Here is a 16846-nt window from a genome sequence, read left to right as displayed (position 1 = left end):
TAACGACGATGGTGCTCGCCTTTGCTAACGACCCGTTTTCTTCCCTTGTACTCCCCTTCTTTTCTCTGCTGCGCCTGTTCTCGTGCATGCGCGTGATGGCTAGCGCGGAGGACGGGAATATATATATATATATAAGGAAAGGAAAGAGGGTGGGAAGGAAAGAAAGGGGTGTACCGAGCGCGGTGCTGCAGGACGCACGCGGACACATCTACGAGCGTGGGATACGGGAAAAATGGATGCAGGAACAGTCGAGCATGAGGCGTCTCAAATGGCGTCATCAACGCTTCATATAGGGGGTTACGTGCACATACACACTCCTAACACACTCAGCCGTACAGTTAGGCGCCGTGTAAGACACATAACGAAAAAAGAAAAGATGGCGAGGCCCCATCATTGTTGGTTCCGCTTGCGTGGCAAGACACAGAAAGGGAAAAGAGAGAGAACACGTGGAGGAAAAGGCGTAAGGTTGACGTCAGCGCGACCCCGTATACCAGCGAGGGAGTACCCGAGTGCGAGTGCGTGTGCAACAAAGAGAGAGAGCAACGTGGAGGCAGGCAGCACCTCGCAAGGCAGCGAAAAAAAAAGTGACGGGAGCGAAGAAAGCAGGCAAAGAGATGAGGCCACAGAAGGCCTCAAACCTCCCCCGAATACACAGCAGCAGCATCCAAAAGACACGGAGAGCCAAACGTTAAGACAGGGAGGTCCATCAACACCATCATCACTTGCTACTCACAAGAAGTGTCTACTCCATGCGACCTGAGAAAAGAGAGAGAACAACAACAAAAACGTGTCGCTATGCGTGATTTGCTTGTTTTTTTTCGTTTTTTTTTCTGCCCCTCCCCCCCCTCACGCACCGCCGCTCTTCCTGTGTGCTCCTTTTTTGCTTGCTTCTTCCTCCTGTTGTACACACGCATCCCGTGCAGAAGGCGAAGAAGGAGAGAGTGGGGGAGGGGGGAGGAGAAAGCTGAGCAGAGTAGACTCGACGCGGCGGAGAAAAGAAGGAGATATGATGCAAAAGCACGTTCACACAAAACCAAAAGCGCGAGCAGCGAAACAGAAAGTAAGAGGCAGCAGCAGCTCCAGCAAGAGGTCAAGAAACAGAGAATATGAGGAGGGCGAGCGACGCCTCCTGCACCGCAACCCGTGCGCGCGATAGAGCGCGCGCTGTAATCGGAAAGCAAGGCGAAAGAGGGGGAAGAGGGACGAATAACCACACGGTAGAGCATCGGCGGCGACCACAGCTCGAGCGCCTCGCCTCCTTCCCCCCTCTCCGCAAGCTCGAAAACCGTCCATGTACGCCAGCTAGCGGGCCGCACTAGTGACACAGCGTCTCGTAGTTGTCACCTTCTGCCAGGTTGCTTATGACGCCGCTGGCCGGAGCTACAAACGGATTGAGCCCCGCCAAGGGATCCACATGCCGCGGGAAGCTCGACCCGTCGTCGTCATCGCGCGGCACAAAGAGGGCCTCTTCGTAGTTCAGCGTTTTGGCCAGCAGCCGCACGTCGATGGGTGGCGTCGCCTTGGAGATGCGCTGGCTCGTGCGCAGGATGCGCATAGAGCGACTCACCGCAGATGCTGCCATGGTGGACGTGTCTGAATCGTCTCTCTGCAGCGAGGGGCCGAGCTGCTCCCTGGCGGCACCCCTGGTGCTGCCGTCGATGATGCGCAGCTTAGAGTTCTTCTCAGAGAGGTTGATCGTGGGCGGGCGCAAGGTGAAGTCACGGGCGTCCTCACCGTTGCGGCGGCGGAAGAAGCACGTCCAGCGAAGCAGGCGGCGGCTACAGTTGAGTACATCCTGCCCCGACACGAGCACCACCTCCGTCGCCACAGACCTCGAGAACGTCTTAAGGGCGGTGCTCACGTAGAGCCGTACACTCAGGAAAGTGAGGGTGCCCATACCCTCTGTCAGCATGGTGAGGGGTGTCGACTTCGGTACCGGCAGCTCCACCTCTGGCAACTTCACCACCTTCCCTTTCTCCACACTAATGTCGGAGCTCGTTTCCACTGTGTCGACCGGGAAGTTGTAGACCTCTGTTTTGGTGCGGATGTAACACTGCGTGACAAGGGAGTACTTGACGCGTGAGATTGCCCCGCTGCCATCGGAATTGTCAATGAGGATGGTCGCGCCAACCTTGCCAATACCGACCGTCACTAACGGGCTGCGGAGCGAGAGGAGAACCCTCACCTTGCCTGTGCGCAGAAACCCACTTCGAAGGCTGATGGAAAACCCCTGGTTCCAAGGCGGCGGCTGGAAGCGGCTGCTGCGGCGGTGTGGGTGCGCGCTGCGGGACTGCCTCCCCTCCCTCTCCTCCTCGCTGCTTCCGTGCGCCGTCTCGTGCGAGACGGCCTCCGTTTGGTTGACGTGCCGCACCGCCATGGGCGCCGGAAGCTCTCCCCCGGGCGGCGTGAATGTGAGTTTATCCACGTTGTTCTCCACCATGGCAGTGTGGGCCGGCGAGTCCATCGCGTCCCTCTCGTGAGAATGATGATGCCGCTTCTTCTTACACCTATTCTCGAGCGCTCTGCGACGCCCAACATTTGTCCCTCCGCTGTTGCTGTGGAATCTGCCGTTGCTATACTCTTCTTCGCCTCTAATACTCGCTGCCTCCGTAGGTGAGGGGACCTCCGGCCCAAAGTCGTACACCTTGGCAGTTGCGGCGTCATCCGACTCGTTCGCCGCGCCGGCAGCACCATCCTTGGTGTCCACGGACCGGTTCTCCGCATCTTCCTGCTCCCGTTGATTCTGCAGTATCCTTGCGCTACCATTCGTCACAGCCGTAGTCTCGGCCGCCACTAGTAGCGAGCCTCTTTCCCTGGCGTTCCGCTCGCACGCCCGGCGTTTCTTTCTCTCCGCACGTTCGCCAGCTGTCTCTGCGTAGACGGCAGCCTCGAGCATGAGCTGGTCCTCGGGAAACTGGCGATAGTGACGTATGCGTCGCTGATGTGCGATTTCAGAATCCCACTCCGCTTTATCCGCTCGCATTGTACCAGCCGAGGACATGAGGCGTGATAGGACACCAGCACGAGACTCAGTCTCATTGTAGTATGCATCGCCGCCATCCTCCGCAGCTTCGCAGAGTTGCTGCTCATCTTCGTGCAGCTGATACCAGCGCTGCACCTGCACCGGCAGCGGGTTCATGCGGAGTCGCGCCTCGGAGGTGTGGATCTTACCGCTTGTCATGATGAGCGAGGCGACGGCGTGGTAGCGCAGCACGCAGCGGCCATCGCGCCCGCGATATAGCTCACATGATGCGGGCAGGTTGTCTGGAAGGACTAGCGAGAACGGATACGAGTAGGTGCCGGGGATGAGATGGACCGCCGCCTCCGAAGCGTTCTGGATCACGGACGCTGAGAGTTCCGGCACCACGTCGCCTGCAGGCAATGACTGTCGATGCGGCGCACTTTTGAACCCTGTTCGGACTCCCTGTGCCTCAGCGATGCGGCGGCAGTTCCGCAGCGAGCGCTTCGAATCCAGCAGATCATGATCGACGCCCCTCAGCGTGATGAACTGCTCATAGTAGGTCGTCTTGCGTGCCTCCGGGTTTTTGTCGGTCACAAACAGCCCGCCCAGAATGGACCGCTCATCTCCGCAGACCCGCACCTCTAGTGCGAGCATGTCGCTCGGAAAAGGTATATCGACAATGACGACGCCTTGAAGAAGGTCTCCGGGGTAGCGAGATTGGTGGCGCAGCAGCAGTACCACCTCCGGCTCCATTTCCTTAGAGGAGCCGCGTTTGCGAAACATGGGAGCGGGCACGGGTAAAGCGTATGCCTCACTCTTTCGCCTCTTCGGCCTCTCCAAGCTTGTGTGTATCGATTTTCGTTTTCTAGATTTTATGGGTCGTAACGGCGTCGACAAATACCTGCTGCTGCGAGAAAGGGGGAGCGGCAACAAGATTAGGACTTGAGAGATGCACCTAACCATGGAACCAGATCGAAGAGTCAGCAGCTGCAGTGAAGTGAGCCGGTGTTGTCGCGTGTGTGGGAGCGTGCGCTCCTGCGACAATGGCGAGAATGAGCGAACGGGACAAGTGCGCCGATAGCGAAACAAACAACAAACAAGGCGGACCGACTTGAAGCACACGAGAAGAGTAACAGAATGCGAGGAACAAAAAAAAATGCAGAGGCGCGCAAGAGAAAGCTCGACAGAAACGCAAGGAGGAGATATGTGAGGGAAGTAGAGGGAAAGGAGAAAGAGAGGAAAGGTGTGAATAACGTAAGCACACGAGAAAACAGAGAGACACGCACACACACACACACACATATATATATATATATAAACGGAAGATATGAAAAGACGCTTACGGAAGGCACAAGAGAGAACGGAGCAGTATGGGGGAAGAGGGCAAGAGGAGAGATGGATGAAAGGAGGGCTGCGCTTTGTTGTGTGATGGAGTGCGTGTGTGCGTGCCAGGGGGGAGGAGGAAGAGAGGCAGATAAGCACTTCTCCTAGTCGCGCTTTTTATGGGAAAAAAGACGTCTGCCTTTCGTGTGAGTTTTTGATCCTTTTTTCTTCGTGTTGCGCAGCCTTGTCGTTGTGATGCAGACGTGCCTTCAAAAAGGGAGGAGGAAGATGGAGCGATGTGGAGACGACCTTCGAGCTGCTGGCCCGTCTCGGTGATGCTTTGTTATCCCCCTTTCCTTTTTTTCTTTCTTCTTCGCCGACCTACCAGTCCGTTTGCGGGCCCGCCTCAATCGATACAGCGCACAGCTGAGTGAAGCACAAGGGTGCAGCACCAGCGGAGGGAGGGCGAGGGAGGAGGAGAAGACAGACAAAGGGGGGGGGGGCAAGAGGTCGAAAGAGCGGCAGGAAAGAGAAGCTGAACGCACCGCGGAAGGTGTGCGTCGATTGCGCGTTGACATCCACGTTCCCGATTCTGCTAGGCAACACCAAAACGGTGCTTTTTTGTGTCTCACTCCACCAATCTGCGCATCGAGAACGGTCAAGAGGTGACGGGCTCAAGCACGCCTGCAGGGAGGCACTGGATGTCCCGCCTAGCTCTCGTGGCTGACGTTAGCGGATATCTTTACTCTCCGGCTGTGCATGCAGGGGTGGGAGACAAGGAGACAACAAAAAAACAACCCATCGCGCACCACACAGACGTCAAGTACGTATATGATGCTCTGAACTCCACAATAGTGACTCGGAGACTGACAAACACTCCTCCCTAGCTTATGCTGCCCTTCGTGCGCGCATTCCTTCGCCTGAGCACTACCGCTACGTCTGCCGTAGGGTGCGACGCTTTTTCACTGCGGGCTGCGCCAGCGGTGCCACGTCCGCTGTCGCAGTGGGCTGAGGTCCACCATCCGATCTCACGGCCATCGCCGTTGTCATCGATGTTGCGGCCGTCAACGCTGATATTTGCGAGTTTGCAACGCCGTCGTGTATGAAGCTGTCAGAGCCCATTTTAGAGGTGAGGTCCATCGCCGTCGTGGCGACGTCCGGTGTGCCTGTAGAAGACAGTGTCGTGGTCGTGCGCGCAGTGCTCATCCCACTCGTCAGCGTCGTCCGACCCACGGTAGAGGGCAAGCGACCTGGAGTGGCGGCGGAGACGGGTGGCAGTCGTATCAGCTGCTGCCGCTGTCGTTCCATCGACGCGGCCTGCTGCAGCACGATCCCAAAGCTGGCTCGCAGAAAGTGCAGCTCATGGCAAACGATGTTCGTCAGCAAGACGCCTGGAATGAACATGGGTGACCCTTCCGCCTCAAAGACTGTCATGAGATTCTTGAGCTTCTGCTGCCGCATCGCGTGTATTTCATTGACAAGACGGATGACTTCCACCGCGTGCGGAATTGTGTCCCCGTCGTCGGAGCCGCCGCCACCATCGCTACTACCTCCGCCCCGCTCCGTCAACTTCTTAGCAATCTCGAAGAAGTAGAAGGGCAGGCTCTCAAAGCCCTGATCGTTGGTCCGCTCTCGCTCAATGACGTCGCGTAAATACTCCACGCGGAGGTAGTCTGGCGGCTGGATCGCACACGTGTTGGTCTGTCGCAAGTAGAGGGCGAGCCAGAGTGGCACGTCGATGGGGTAGTTTGGGGCGAAGGGCCCGTAGCTGCCACCAAGGCAGTCGACACGGTCCATCACAAACCGAGGTACAATTGTCGCCGGCATCTCCATCGCCATGAAGGAGGACACGTGGTAGTTGTTGAAGGCCCATTCATCTGCGAAGGAGCCGACCGCGAGGCCGACACCGCGGCTGCTGCTACTTCCGCCGCCGCCGCCAGCCCCATCTCGCGTTGATGACATACTGGACAGATGATAAAAGCGAGGCGAGCAGCAACTTCTTGCGCTGTATGAGTTCTATGGAGTTACTGTGTGTATTGGTGTGCTGATGTCTTGTGTACTAATCTATGAACGTGCGTCAGCGATCTGTCATTAGGGTCTGCTTGTAGGAAGCGTGACCGAAGGTGCTGCGAATTTCCTTTTTCACGTGATCAGTATGCGTGTGCGTGATAGTGGTTTTTTTTTGCCCGCGATTGCTCGCACCCGATGGCGCATCACGTACACGCACCCACAAAGTAAAGAGGTAGAAGGGAGGATGCGGGGTGAAGTTGTGGCGGACGCGCCACGGAAGCAAAACCCAGCACACACACTCACGAGCCGAATAACACCACACAGCATGTCTAGGTGGCGGAGACGCACACACCAAGGGATACGAGTAGGGAGAGAGCACGAAGAAGCAAACCGTGACACAGGAACCCAGATATGCATGCATGCCCACACGCAAGCACACCGATGCATGAACACGGAAAGGCGAGGAGTTTCAGGAAAGTAATCCACCATGGCGAAACAAGGGGCAGATAGGTGGCAGCCAACGCTGGCGCCATCCAGAAAAGAAAAGCGAAAACAGACGCCAGCCACTGAGACGCTTTCTTCTGCGTCCCGCCCCTAAAGAAAAGGAGAGCGCTCGTAGAATGTATGTTTGCGTGTTTTTCCCCCTTTATGCACAGGGTGCACGCCAGCAGTGCATGGGCCACAGTTCTCACTGCAGCCACGGAATACATCTGCTTCCTTACGGCAGGACCACGCAACAAAAGCGTAGTCCTGCGCATTCGAGGCGGAGGAGCGTCGGATGGGACGGCTGCACGCATGCTCACAATATCAGCGTAGAGACGGTCCTCGTTTCACACCATCCGCGAGTCTTCTCGAGCCGCAATGTGCACCAGTCCAGGGCACTCGACATCCGCACACACAGAGGTGAAGGCAAAAAAGAAACAACAACAAACACTCGACTGCACAATGCGTGGCCTCTCTTGCGCGTCCTTCCTGTCTCTAGCGCACTTCATCGTAGAGAAAGGAGCTCAACACGTACCGTACGACGAACCCAAAAACACAGGCGATGACCTGACACTTGAGGATCGCCCACGTCAGCTTCTCCTCGTGCATATCGCCGAAGAGGTAGAGGACAACGTTGAGGATGGTATAGTTGTGGCTGTTCGACAACAAGTTCGTCCGCGGGTTCCACGTTGGCACGCGGTGGCGCGGACACGGCACAATGCTGAAGAGCTGCGGCAGTGATATGATAAAGTTGAACACCTGCGGCGCGAAAAAGAGCAGCAGTGTCTTGCTGTACACGCCGGTGATGCTGGACACCGCCAGCACGGTACCGGCAAAGTAGGTATAGCTGTCTCCCACGAAGACGCGGGCGGGGTAGCGGTTGTAGCGCCAGAGGGCCAGGCTCACACCGATGAAAGGGCCCAGCAAGAGCAGCGCGCGCAGTTGATGGTCGCTCGTCATGTCGCGTGCATCTGCCGCCGCAGCGTCGACGCTGCGCAAGGCCGGCCTCGCCTGTCTTTCGAGGCGCATCTGGAATAGGTTGTACACAACAGACGCGACTGCGATCACAATGCTCTGCCCCACCTCCACACCGTTGACGCCGGCGAGAATGTTAATGCTGTTGGTGCAGAAGATGCACAGCATGGACAAGTAAACGAGGTAGACGGGACCGAGGTAGATCAACGCTGTGCCGCTTTCGGAGACCTTCACGTAGGAGCGGTGGTTGACAACGTAGGAGAACCACGTCGAGGGTGCCGTGACGCGAAAGGTGGTCGTCGGTTCGCCTTGTCTGGCAGCGAGGCCAAGAAGCCACTTCTTCGTTACGTTCATGGTGGGCAGACCGAAGCGACCGAACACGCACGGCATCAGCACGGATAGACTTCCGTCGTACGTCATGATGAGAGGCAGCGAGCCGAGCGTCGTGAGGATGATCTTGTGGCGCCATTTCACATCCAGCACGTCATCAACGAAGCCCAAGAGAAGCATGAGGGTGATGGTCATCAAGGGGCCCGGAAGAGATACATAAGGGTTGTCTGACCCTTCACCAGCGGCGCCGAGAAACCGGAGACACACGGTGAGCACCATCACCACAGAAAGGTACACGGCACCTACGAGGATGCCGAGAGACTCTGGGATCGCCTGCTTCTGGAATTCCTTCTCCTCTGTCTGACCGGCACGGCGCTTCGCAGCAAACTTCTGGCGCTGCTCCTCCGTGTTCTTGTTAATGTCGATGCCGAAGATGTTGCGCTCCAAGAGCGTCCTCGCCACATTTGGGATGTAGCGCATGGTACCAACATATGCCACGATGCTGCCAAGCAGAATGAGTCCCAGCACCGGCGCGTGCGCAGCGACCGCGAAGGCCGCGTTGCGGGACGATTCTACCAGCCCAAGAGTCATGATGGTTCTAAGGGAGCCCCCCACCCCACCCCTCCCACACACGCCAAAAAGAAAAGAAACGATCCTCTTTTCCTTTTTTGTGCGAGTCGAGGAAGAGCTTCTGTGCTGCGCAGAGACACTAAATAGATACTAATAAGAGGCAGTGAGTTCAGCTGCAACACGTAGGGACACACACACACACACAATGCGAAGCGAAACAAACAAAAACCAGACAAAACCACCCTTAATCACTGTCCGCAGTGGACGGGGAAGGGAAGAACGGACAAGGAGCGAGTTGGTGAGTGTATGGTGTGTGCGTGTGCGTATACATCTGCAAGATAGAGGCAGTTTGTGTTGCGTACCGGTGCACCAGAAAGCATTAGAAAAAAGGAAAGCACTCAAAAGAGGCGAAACAAATGCGAAGAGTAACGGAAGACAGGCGAATGCCGATAACGATGCTCCCTTTAGCCTGTGCGCTCACTTTCCATTATAGTTGGCCACCTTTTCCACGGATGTGCGAGTTCAGATCATCCAGCCTGTGACAACTCGATTCACTTCCCCTTTTTGTCTTTTTTTCTCCGCATACCTGTTTGCTTCTCCCACCGCTATTTTCATCGAAGATGCCGACACCAGCGGCTTTTTACGGATACTTCAGCGACGGGGAATGACAAGAGACGTGTGGAGACGACGGAGCGTATGCGTGAGTGAGAGGGTGCTTCGGCGTGTTCCATCGGCGTTAGTGCGTCCAAGGACAGCGGAAACGAATCGGGAGATCAAGGCGGGCGTGCGCCAATGATGTATGAAAATGGCAGAAAAAGGTGCGTGTGCGTGTTATGTGTATGTGTTCTCTATTGCTGTGGTTATTACAGTGTTTCGAGCTTATGTAGGGGTACGCGTGCCGTTCTTCCAGTGCACCTTCCCCACTCACTCCCTTCTTCTGCGTGTGGGTGTGCTTTTGTACGACAACGATAGCGTGGTATTCCTGGCTAGGGCTGAGAGAGGGAAAAAAGGCAACACAACAACCGTCTGAATCCGCACCAGGGAACAAGCGACGGCGAATTGTTCGTTTTGCCTCCTTTCGGCGCACGCGCTGATGCCACAGGGCTGCTGTGTAGGGAGGCAAAACTGCGGCAAAACAAAAGACGAAAAGGAAGGGCAGAAGGGGGGGGAGCGCGATGCCGTGCACCGAAAAGACTGCTAAAGTAACACTGACGGTCGCGCGATTGGTGCTCGGGTGCTGTCAGAGAGGAAGTGAGGGAGAGAGGGGCTGGCGAAAGCGAAAGCGGCGGCCAAAAAAGGCACCATCGCGCGAACGCATTGCAGCCTTCACGCTGCCTGCGGTGCTCGAAGGGACACATGTCGCTCACCCCAGGAGCACGCCCTCAGTGTTGACACCACTACCTCACTGTTTAAAGAGAAGCGACGCACTTGCTCAACCTACCCTAGCTGTTTCTTTCTCCGAAAACATGTGCATTGATCTTGTGCTTTTTCGGGCACCCGTGCCCATCGCTAGCCTCACCCACCCTTTGTGACACTTCTTCGCTCTCGTGCAACGACACATGACATCTGTGCACCCTCGCCGTCTGCAGTGCCGATCTCCGCTAGGGGTCACTCTTGGCACACCTGTGCCGCTTCGCTTACAACCCGTATCGCGCCGGTCCTCTCATGCCCACGGTAACAGAGATTGTGGGGAGGGAGAAAAAGAGACAGAGTGCCGCAGCAAACAAGAGGGCGGACAAACGAGAGAGCGTGCCCCAAGCCGATATGGAAAGACATGGAGGGGCCACGGGGGCGCGTTGGTCGGCACCCTTTTGGTTTGGCGGTGGTGCAGATATCGAACGACCGTAATCGCAAAACACGAACAAGAGAAATGACAAGAGAGGACACGAGATGCATCACGGTGTGCACGTGCGCCCATGAATCAAGAAAGAAAAGGTTCACACACGCACATGCGCACGCAAGACTCAGGGACCGGCACAGCTTCTACAACGGTATGCGCGAAAACGCGCACGCAGACCAGCGCAAGTCCAGAAGAGCCAGAAAGTGAGCAAAAAGGAGGAGGGAAGGCGCAGAGACGGCGCGTTGAAAAGGTTGAGGGGAGGGAAGGGGAGCGCTAGACTGGAGTGCCATGGTGCGCGCGCGTTAACGCCACAGACGTCGGTCGAGGGGAATGCGGGGGCGACGAGAGCGTGGACGCAGGTTGTCTATGCGCTTTTGATTGCCGTGACGGGCTTGTTCCGCCTTTTTCACCTCGCCGATCGGTGTACAGACACGCACACACCCACACCGAAATAACGGCAGCCCGTTTCCTTTTTCCTCTACCGCCCGCCGTTTCTCTGGCAGCCGAATTCCCCTACAAAAACCGGCGCATGCGATGCAGCGCTCGCACTCTCCTTCGGCACTACTGGATTTCAACCAAGACTTTGCCGCAGCTCGTGCCCGAGTACAGATGATCAACGGCGTCTGCGACACTGCTCAATCCATGAAACACCTTCTCGTCCACGAAGAGCTTGACCTGGCCGGCCTTGAGGTACTGCAGCAGGCTTGCCATGTACTTCGGGATGACGTCGTAGAACTGCGGAAGGAAGAAACCGTTCAGGGACGCAGACTTGGTTAGGAGCAGCATCGTCATCGAGGTGCCGCTGGGGTGCGAAAAGGGCACCGCTTCACCGCTCTTGTAGCTCGAAATGGAGCCGATGATCACAACACGGCCGTGCACGGCGACGTGGCGGACGGCATCGTTGAAAGTCTGGCCGCCAACGCACTCGTAGACGACATCCACGCCTTTCGGACAAAGCATGTGCAGGCGGCTGTCAAGGCTCTCCGTCTTGTAGTTGATAACGTGGTCGCAGCCAATGCTCTTGAGGAACCGGGCCTTCTCCTCGGAGGAGCAGGTGCCAATCACCGTGCAACCGTAGACGTGCTTGAGCAACTGCACCGCGATCTGGCCCGTGCCACCGGCCGCCGCCGTCACCAGCGCCACGTCGCCCTTCTTTACGCGACCCACCTCGCCAAGCGCGACGGCGGCCGTGAGAGCGCTGACAGGGAGAACGATGTACTCAGGCTTCAACTCTGGCACTGGTATACATATCTCTGCAGGTGCGTCGAGGAACTCAGCAAAACAGCCGTACTGCATTAGCACGACGGGGTCACCCTCCTTCACGTTCGCGACACCGGCACCGATCTTCACCACTGTGCCGGCCGCCTCGAATCCACAGTCGAAGGGTGGCCGCGCGTTCTTGAGGTACGAACCATTCGTGAAGTTCAAGTCGCTCGCGTTGACACCGGCGTACTTGACAGACACGCGAACCATCCCCTCCGGCACTTCCTCCGGCAGTTGCGCCTCAACGACGGAGGTGGAGCTGCGGAAGTCTTTGGAGAGGGAGACGACCTGAAGCTTCTTGAAGCTGCTGGGAGACGACATGCTTCAGAGGACGTGCGGCAGTGTTTGTGTGTATGGAGTGGGTTAGGGAGGCGGTAGGCACGCGTGTTTATATGCGAGCGAGAAATACCTCCGTGAGGGATAAGAGAGATAATACTGCAAAAGAAAAATGATAGTGGGGTGTGCGGGTAATGACGGGACCACTCGTCTTTGAGAGTGTGTATGTCGATAGGAAGCACTGGCGTTCCATGCACGTGCGTGGGTGTATGTGTTTGGGAGGGTGAGGGAGGAAGTGACCGATGTGTAGTGCCAAAAATAAAATGAGAAGGACAGAGGGAGTTGAAGGAGTGGCGATGCAAAAAAAAAAGAAACGAGAAAAACCGACAGCGGAGCAGCCATGAATGGAGTTTGGCAAGCCAACATAAGAGAGGAGAGGGAGGGAGAAGCAAGGCTGCACGCTAACGCCCACGCACGTGCATGCCCGATGTGAAAGCGACAAGCGTATCACTCGTTACATGAGGCACACTACTCTTTGTAATGTGCGTGTTGCGCCTCCACGCTGTACAGCTACGCGGGAATGACTGCGCAGGAGACAGGAAAGTTGCCGCTCTTTACCAATCCATCTGCCGTCGCACACACCTCTCTTCTCTGAAACACATCCGTGCGCCATCTTTTTTGTGCGTAATGCGGCCCGGTAGTCGATACCAGCCAGGAAGCGGTCACACAGCGGTGCATGGAAGCTTTCCGAACCCACGTACAGATATGCTCTTCACCCTCTGCCCACCAGCAGAGCATATACTGGTCTTTCTAAAGGCGCTCGCCCATGCCTCCGTCGTCAAATCAATCTTCGTCCCAGACGCCATCGCCGCCGCCCTGGAATAGGCGGCCACCACCGCCGCCTCGCTTTAGCGGCTCCGCGGCATTGCGTCGGCTCGTGGCGCCAGCGGCGACTGGAGCGCTTTCCGCCTCGTCGTAGTCCTCGTCTTCGCTGCTGTCCGTCACCCAGGACGGCTCGCTGCTGCTCGTGGAGCTCTGCGATTCGGAGTCGCTGGTGCGGCCGCGTTCCCGCTTACTCTCATCGGTGTCATCGGCCTGGTCACTGGAGATGTACGGGCCACCAACGCGCCATAGCTGCTCTCCGTCATCTGCCACCTTCTTCGCCCCCTTGGCGTTGCCCTTCGCAGCCTTCGTTCTCGAGAATGACGGGAGTTGGGACGAGGATGACGTGGCAGTCGTGGCTGCTGCTGCGGATAACTTACCTTGCGCGACGTCGCGCAGCCCCCAGAAGGCTTTGCTACTCTTCGAGTTCAAGTGCTGCAGGAAGCTCAGCGTCTGTGCCTGTACAGCCTTTGACAGTTCGACATCCTCCTCGTCGTCTTCATCATCCTCATATCGCTCCGCCACTTTTGGCTGCCTGCGCGCCTTCCTCTCGAACGCCATCGTGTTGTTCGTGGTCGCAGACGACAGTGTACCGGTTGTGGAACGTTTTTGCCGTTTCATCGGTGAGTTCCTTTCCCCTGCCCCGTTCTCTGCGCCTTCGCGGAGTCGCCTCATAGAGGCCTTTGCCCTCTTTATTTGTAGGCTGATGCTCTCCGTGCTCGCGTACGCTTCGTCACCGTTGCTGCTGCTTTTGCCCACCCCGATGAACAGGCGAGCAACGTCTTCAATGGACTTGGGGGCAGCGGGTGTGCTTTCCGCATGTTGCATCCGAGGGGCCCGGTGAACGGGCGCCGCAGTCGGCAAAGAGGTCACCCGCTTTCGTTTTCTGTTGGATGCCTTGCCGGCCTTCTTCGCCAGGCGAGGCCTTTTGTCCTTGGACATGCTTCCGCGTACGTGAAGAGGCGCTCTCAACGGAGAGCCGTGCTGCTGTGAGAACAAAGAACAGCACCGACTTTCAGGCGCGAGGAGACAAGCTATTGTTTCCAGCGAATTCACACCTGCTGATGTGCTTGTCCGACACGTTAGTGTGCACCTATGCGTGTCGGTGCTTGATGATGACCGCCTCCAACCTCTGCCATGCACAGGTAGCGATCGTTGCAGGAAGGGCGAGGGCGAATGGGACCAAGTCAGAGATCAAAGATAAGAATGCGCATTCATGTGGGGGAGTGTGCCCTTCTGCAAACAGAGGGGCACGCCAGGTGCGCTGTTGTTTGACAGCGGACGTGGTGCACCCCCTTTTCTTCCCACCCCCACCGACTACGCCCCACGGACACCTCGAAGCGACGGCCCTCAGAACAGCGTCGCTGCCTCGTGGGCATGAGGGCGTCTGGGCCTCGCCGTCAGTGCTCATATGCGTGTAGAATCGTTTGTGCTCACCCTCGCCTCCGGTACAGCCTTCAGTGCGGGACGAAGAGGAAGCGCCCGATATACGTGCCTCACGCGCTTTGCTGCAGTGCCCGTTAGCCTGCGCACGACGACGACGCACGCGAAAAAAAAAAGGGCAGAGCAATCCACCTCTCGCTCTGTGTGTACTGCTGGTATGTGGGAGGCGTCTTGTGTGCATATGTGCCTGCATATTCGTCAACAGACACAGACAATACGCCAAGACACACACACACACACACACGCACCTACGCAGGGCCAAGGTGGACAGACACACGTATCTGCCGCAAACCTCTCTCCCTCCCTCCATCCCCCCGATAACCAGTCGTAGGTGCGCGCAGCACCAGCACAATGGCCGCAACAACACATACACACACAAAAACAGCGATGGAGAGGACAGAGGGGTGCATGTACATACGTTGCAAGAGGAAAGCAAAAGAAAAACAAGAGAACCACCTTATTTACATGGATGTGCTCGTCACGTGTCCGTGGCTCAGAGGCACTTGCTGCGGATGCTGTCGCTGCTACTGCAACTGTGGCATACACGCTCTACACAGCACACGCAGACTCACAGAAGAAAACAAGCGCACAGGGATGACGCGTGTGGATAGCATGGGCAGTCTCGTATTCCAGATTAGCTTGCCGCCTTCTTCTTTTTCTTTTTGGAGCTCTTCTGTAGCTTGCTGATGGTTTGTCGCGTCATCATGGCCTTAAGCGCGGCCTCCAGCACCGATGCTGCCGCGTACTCGGCGTCCCGCTGCTCTTCAGCTCGCCTCCGTGCTTCCTCCTCTGCCTTTTGCGCAGAGTCGCGCTGCCCCTTGAGTTCCTGCTGAGCGTCTCGCTCGTGCTCGAGGTCTGTGAGACGCTGCGCACACGCCTGGCGACTCCCCTCCGCGTCGATTTTTGCTGCCTCCTTCTTCTTGAGCTCATGGAGCGTCTTGGCTTCCCACTCGCCAGCCAACGAGTCCATTGCGGTAGTGCGTTCGTGTAGGTACGCGCTAAACACTTCGTGCGTCGTGGCGCCGATGGAGAGCAGCTGCTCATCCTGCTGTATCGCTTTTCTCACGTCCCGCACCTCGGCGGCGCCCTCACGCTGAAGGTTTTCAGTGGCCGCTTCACCGCAGGCCTTGGCTGCCTCACTGCGCTGCTGCAAGGCAGTTTTTAGCTTGCGCAGCTCTACCTTCAATGCCGAGATGCGGGCGAGGCGTTCCGCAACCTCCTTGTCCTTCAGCTCACGCTCACGCACAAGGTCCACCTGCAGCTGCTTTACGTTTTGATTTAGCGCGCGCTCCTTGGCCAGCACATCATCCGCCCAGCGCTGCGACGCCTCTTCCTGCAGAATCTTCACGGCGAACTGCTGGTAAGACGAAGAGAGCGGGATGCGCGGCCCCTGCTGTACCACTCGCGACACGCGAGGTCGCTGCAAATTGCTGCCAAAGCATTTGAGAAAGACGGAGGCCCGCGACCCACTCTCGGTGGAGACGGCACCACCGCCGGCCGTGGAAGATGGCCTACTGTCGCTCCGGGCGAGTCCGAAGGCACCAGCGCCGTTGAATGCCACATGACCGAAGTGAGCGTCCTCGCCGACGCCGGTCTGGGCGATGCTTTGCCGAAGACCACCGTCGAGGACAGCGTTTGCCTGGTGCTGCTGCTGTCGGAGCTGCTGGGTCTGCAGGGCTTCCTTGTATCCCACGGTCAGCTCTTTGATCGCCTCTTTCAGTAACGCCGTCAGCTCCCGTCGTCCATTGCACACCTTGGCCCAGTTGTCCGCGTCTTGAGGGTTGTCCTGTAGCTGTGTACAGAGGAGACGATTCGTATCTCGAAGTCGGTTAGACACCAAGGCTAGCTCCCGTTGCAAAGCCGCCTTCGAGGGGTCGCGAACGTGTGCGAAGCACTTGGGATGCAGCTGCGGTTCCCCAGGGTGGAGGAGCACGGTTGGCTGATCCTGGGTTAACAGCTCCCCGTAGCGGCGCTCCAACACCCGCAGCTCCGCGAGCAACTCGAGCACCGACGCGCGTCCGCAGCCACGCTGCTGCTGAGTGACTGCCAGCACCTCCGCCACCTTCTGCGCGGTGGCGACGCTCGCGTCGTGGGCGACGCCCGCCAGCACGGCGGGTCCACGCGATGAGTTGTGCGGATAAAAGCTAGCTGTCGACGCCGCAGCAACAGCTATCGCACTCGAAGCAGTTCTCGTGCCATTCGCATTTTGGTGGCTTCCCTCCATACCTGGGGTGGGGCCGGCGGCATCTAGAAGGCTGAGCAGCTCTAGTCGCTCCACCGCGCGCTCCAGAGAGGCCACCGCGCGGTTTACCTTAATGAAGTCGAGCTGCGTGGAGAAGCTCGGCTGGCCTATCTGCAGCAAGCACTCCACCGGCGCCGTCGTGGCGGCAAGATCACAAATCGTGCTGGACGCCTCCTTTGCTGAAGCCGCGTTAGCCGCCGCCGGCGAAGCTGTGGAGGAAGCCTGCGTGGCGCTCTTTGTCATGGCG

The 16846-nt window shown here is 57.6% G+C and overlaps 6 protein-coding genes across 6 annotated transcripts; all 6 read right to left on the bottom strand.

Annotated features, from left to right (window-relative positions):
- Positions 1 to 1315: 1315 nt before the first annotated feature.
- LDBPK_364410 (hypothetical protein, conserved) lies at positions 1316 to 3745 on the bottom strand (the record flags this gene model as incomplete). The annotated part of the gene is made up of 1 exon (XM_003865507.1): positions 1316 to 3745. One exon carries the CDS (start codon positions 3743 to 3745, stop codon positions 1316 to 1318), a length of 2430 nt encoding a protein of 809 aa, XP_003865555.1.
- Positions 3746 to 5218: 1473 nt separating this feature from the next.
- Positions 5219 to 6247, bottom strand: LDBPK_364400 (hypothetical protein, conserved; the record flags this gene model as incomplete). The annotated part of the gene is made up of 1 exon (XM_003865506.1): positions 5219 to 6247. One exon carries the CDS (start codon positions 6245 to 6247, stop codon positions 5219 to 5221), a length of 1029 nt encoding a protein of 342 aa, XP_003865554.1.
- Positions 6248 to 7273: 1026 nt separating this feature from the next.
- On the bottom strand, positions 7274 to 8674 carry LDBPK_364390 (UDP-N-acetylglucosamine--dolichyl-phosphaten-ac et ylglucosaminephosphotransferase; the record flags this gene model as incomplete). Its single annotated transcript, XM_003865505.1, has 1 exon — positions 7274 to 8674. The coding sequence occupies one exon, from the start codon at positions 8672 to 8674 to the stop codon at positions 7274 to 7276; it is 1401 nt and encodes a 466-aa protein (XP_003865553.1).
- Positions 8675 to 11054: 2380 nt separating this feature from the next.
- On the bottom strand, positions 11055 to 12077 carry LDBPK_364380 (oxidoreductase, putative; the record flags this gene model as incomplete). Its single annotated transcript, XM_003865504.1, has 1 exon — positions 11055 to 12077. One exon carries the CDS (start codon positions 12075 to 12077, stop codon positions 11055 to 11057), a length of 1023 nt encoding a protein of 340 aa, XP_003865552.1.
- Positions 12078 to 12875: 798 nt separating this feature from the next.
- On the bottom strand, positions 12876 to 13856 carry LDBPK_364370 (hypothetical protein, conserved; the record flags this gene model as incomplete). The annotated part of the gene is made up of 1 exon (XM_003865503.1): positions 12876 to 13856. One exon carries the CDS (start codon positions 13854 to 13856, stop codon positions 12876 to 12878), a length of 981 nt encoding a protein of 326 aa, XP_003865551.1.
- A 1135-nt stretch (positions 13857 to 14991) lies between these two features.
- On the bottom strand, positions 14992 to 16842 carry LDBPK_364360 (hypothetical protein, conserved; the record flags this gene model as incomplete). The annotated part of the gene is made up of 1 exon (XM_003865502.1): positions 14992 to 16842. The coding sequence occupies one exon, from the start codon at positions 16840 to 16842 to the stop codon at positions 14992 to 14994; it is 1851 nt and encodes a 616-aa protein (XP_003865550.1).
- Between the last annotated feature and the right edge of the window lie 4 nt (positions 16843 to 16846).

Source organism: Leishmania donovani, chromosome 36 (genome assembly GCF_000227135.1).
Source record: "Leishmania donovani BPK282A1 complete genome, chromosome 36".
In the NCBI taxonomy this organism is placed as follows: domain Eukaryota; phylum Euglenozoa; class Kinetoplastea; order Trypanosomatida; family Trypanosomatidae; genus Leishmania; species Leishmania donovani.
This window is presented reverse-complemented; position numbering and strand designations above follow the sequence as displayed.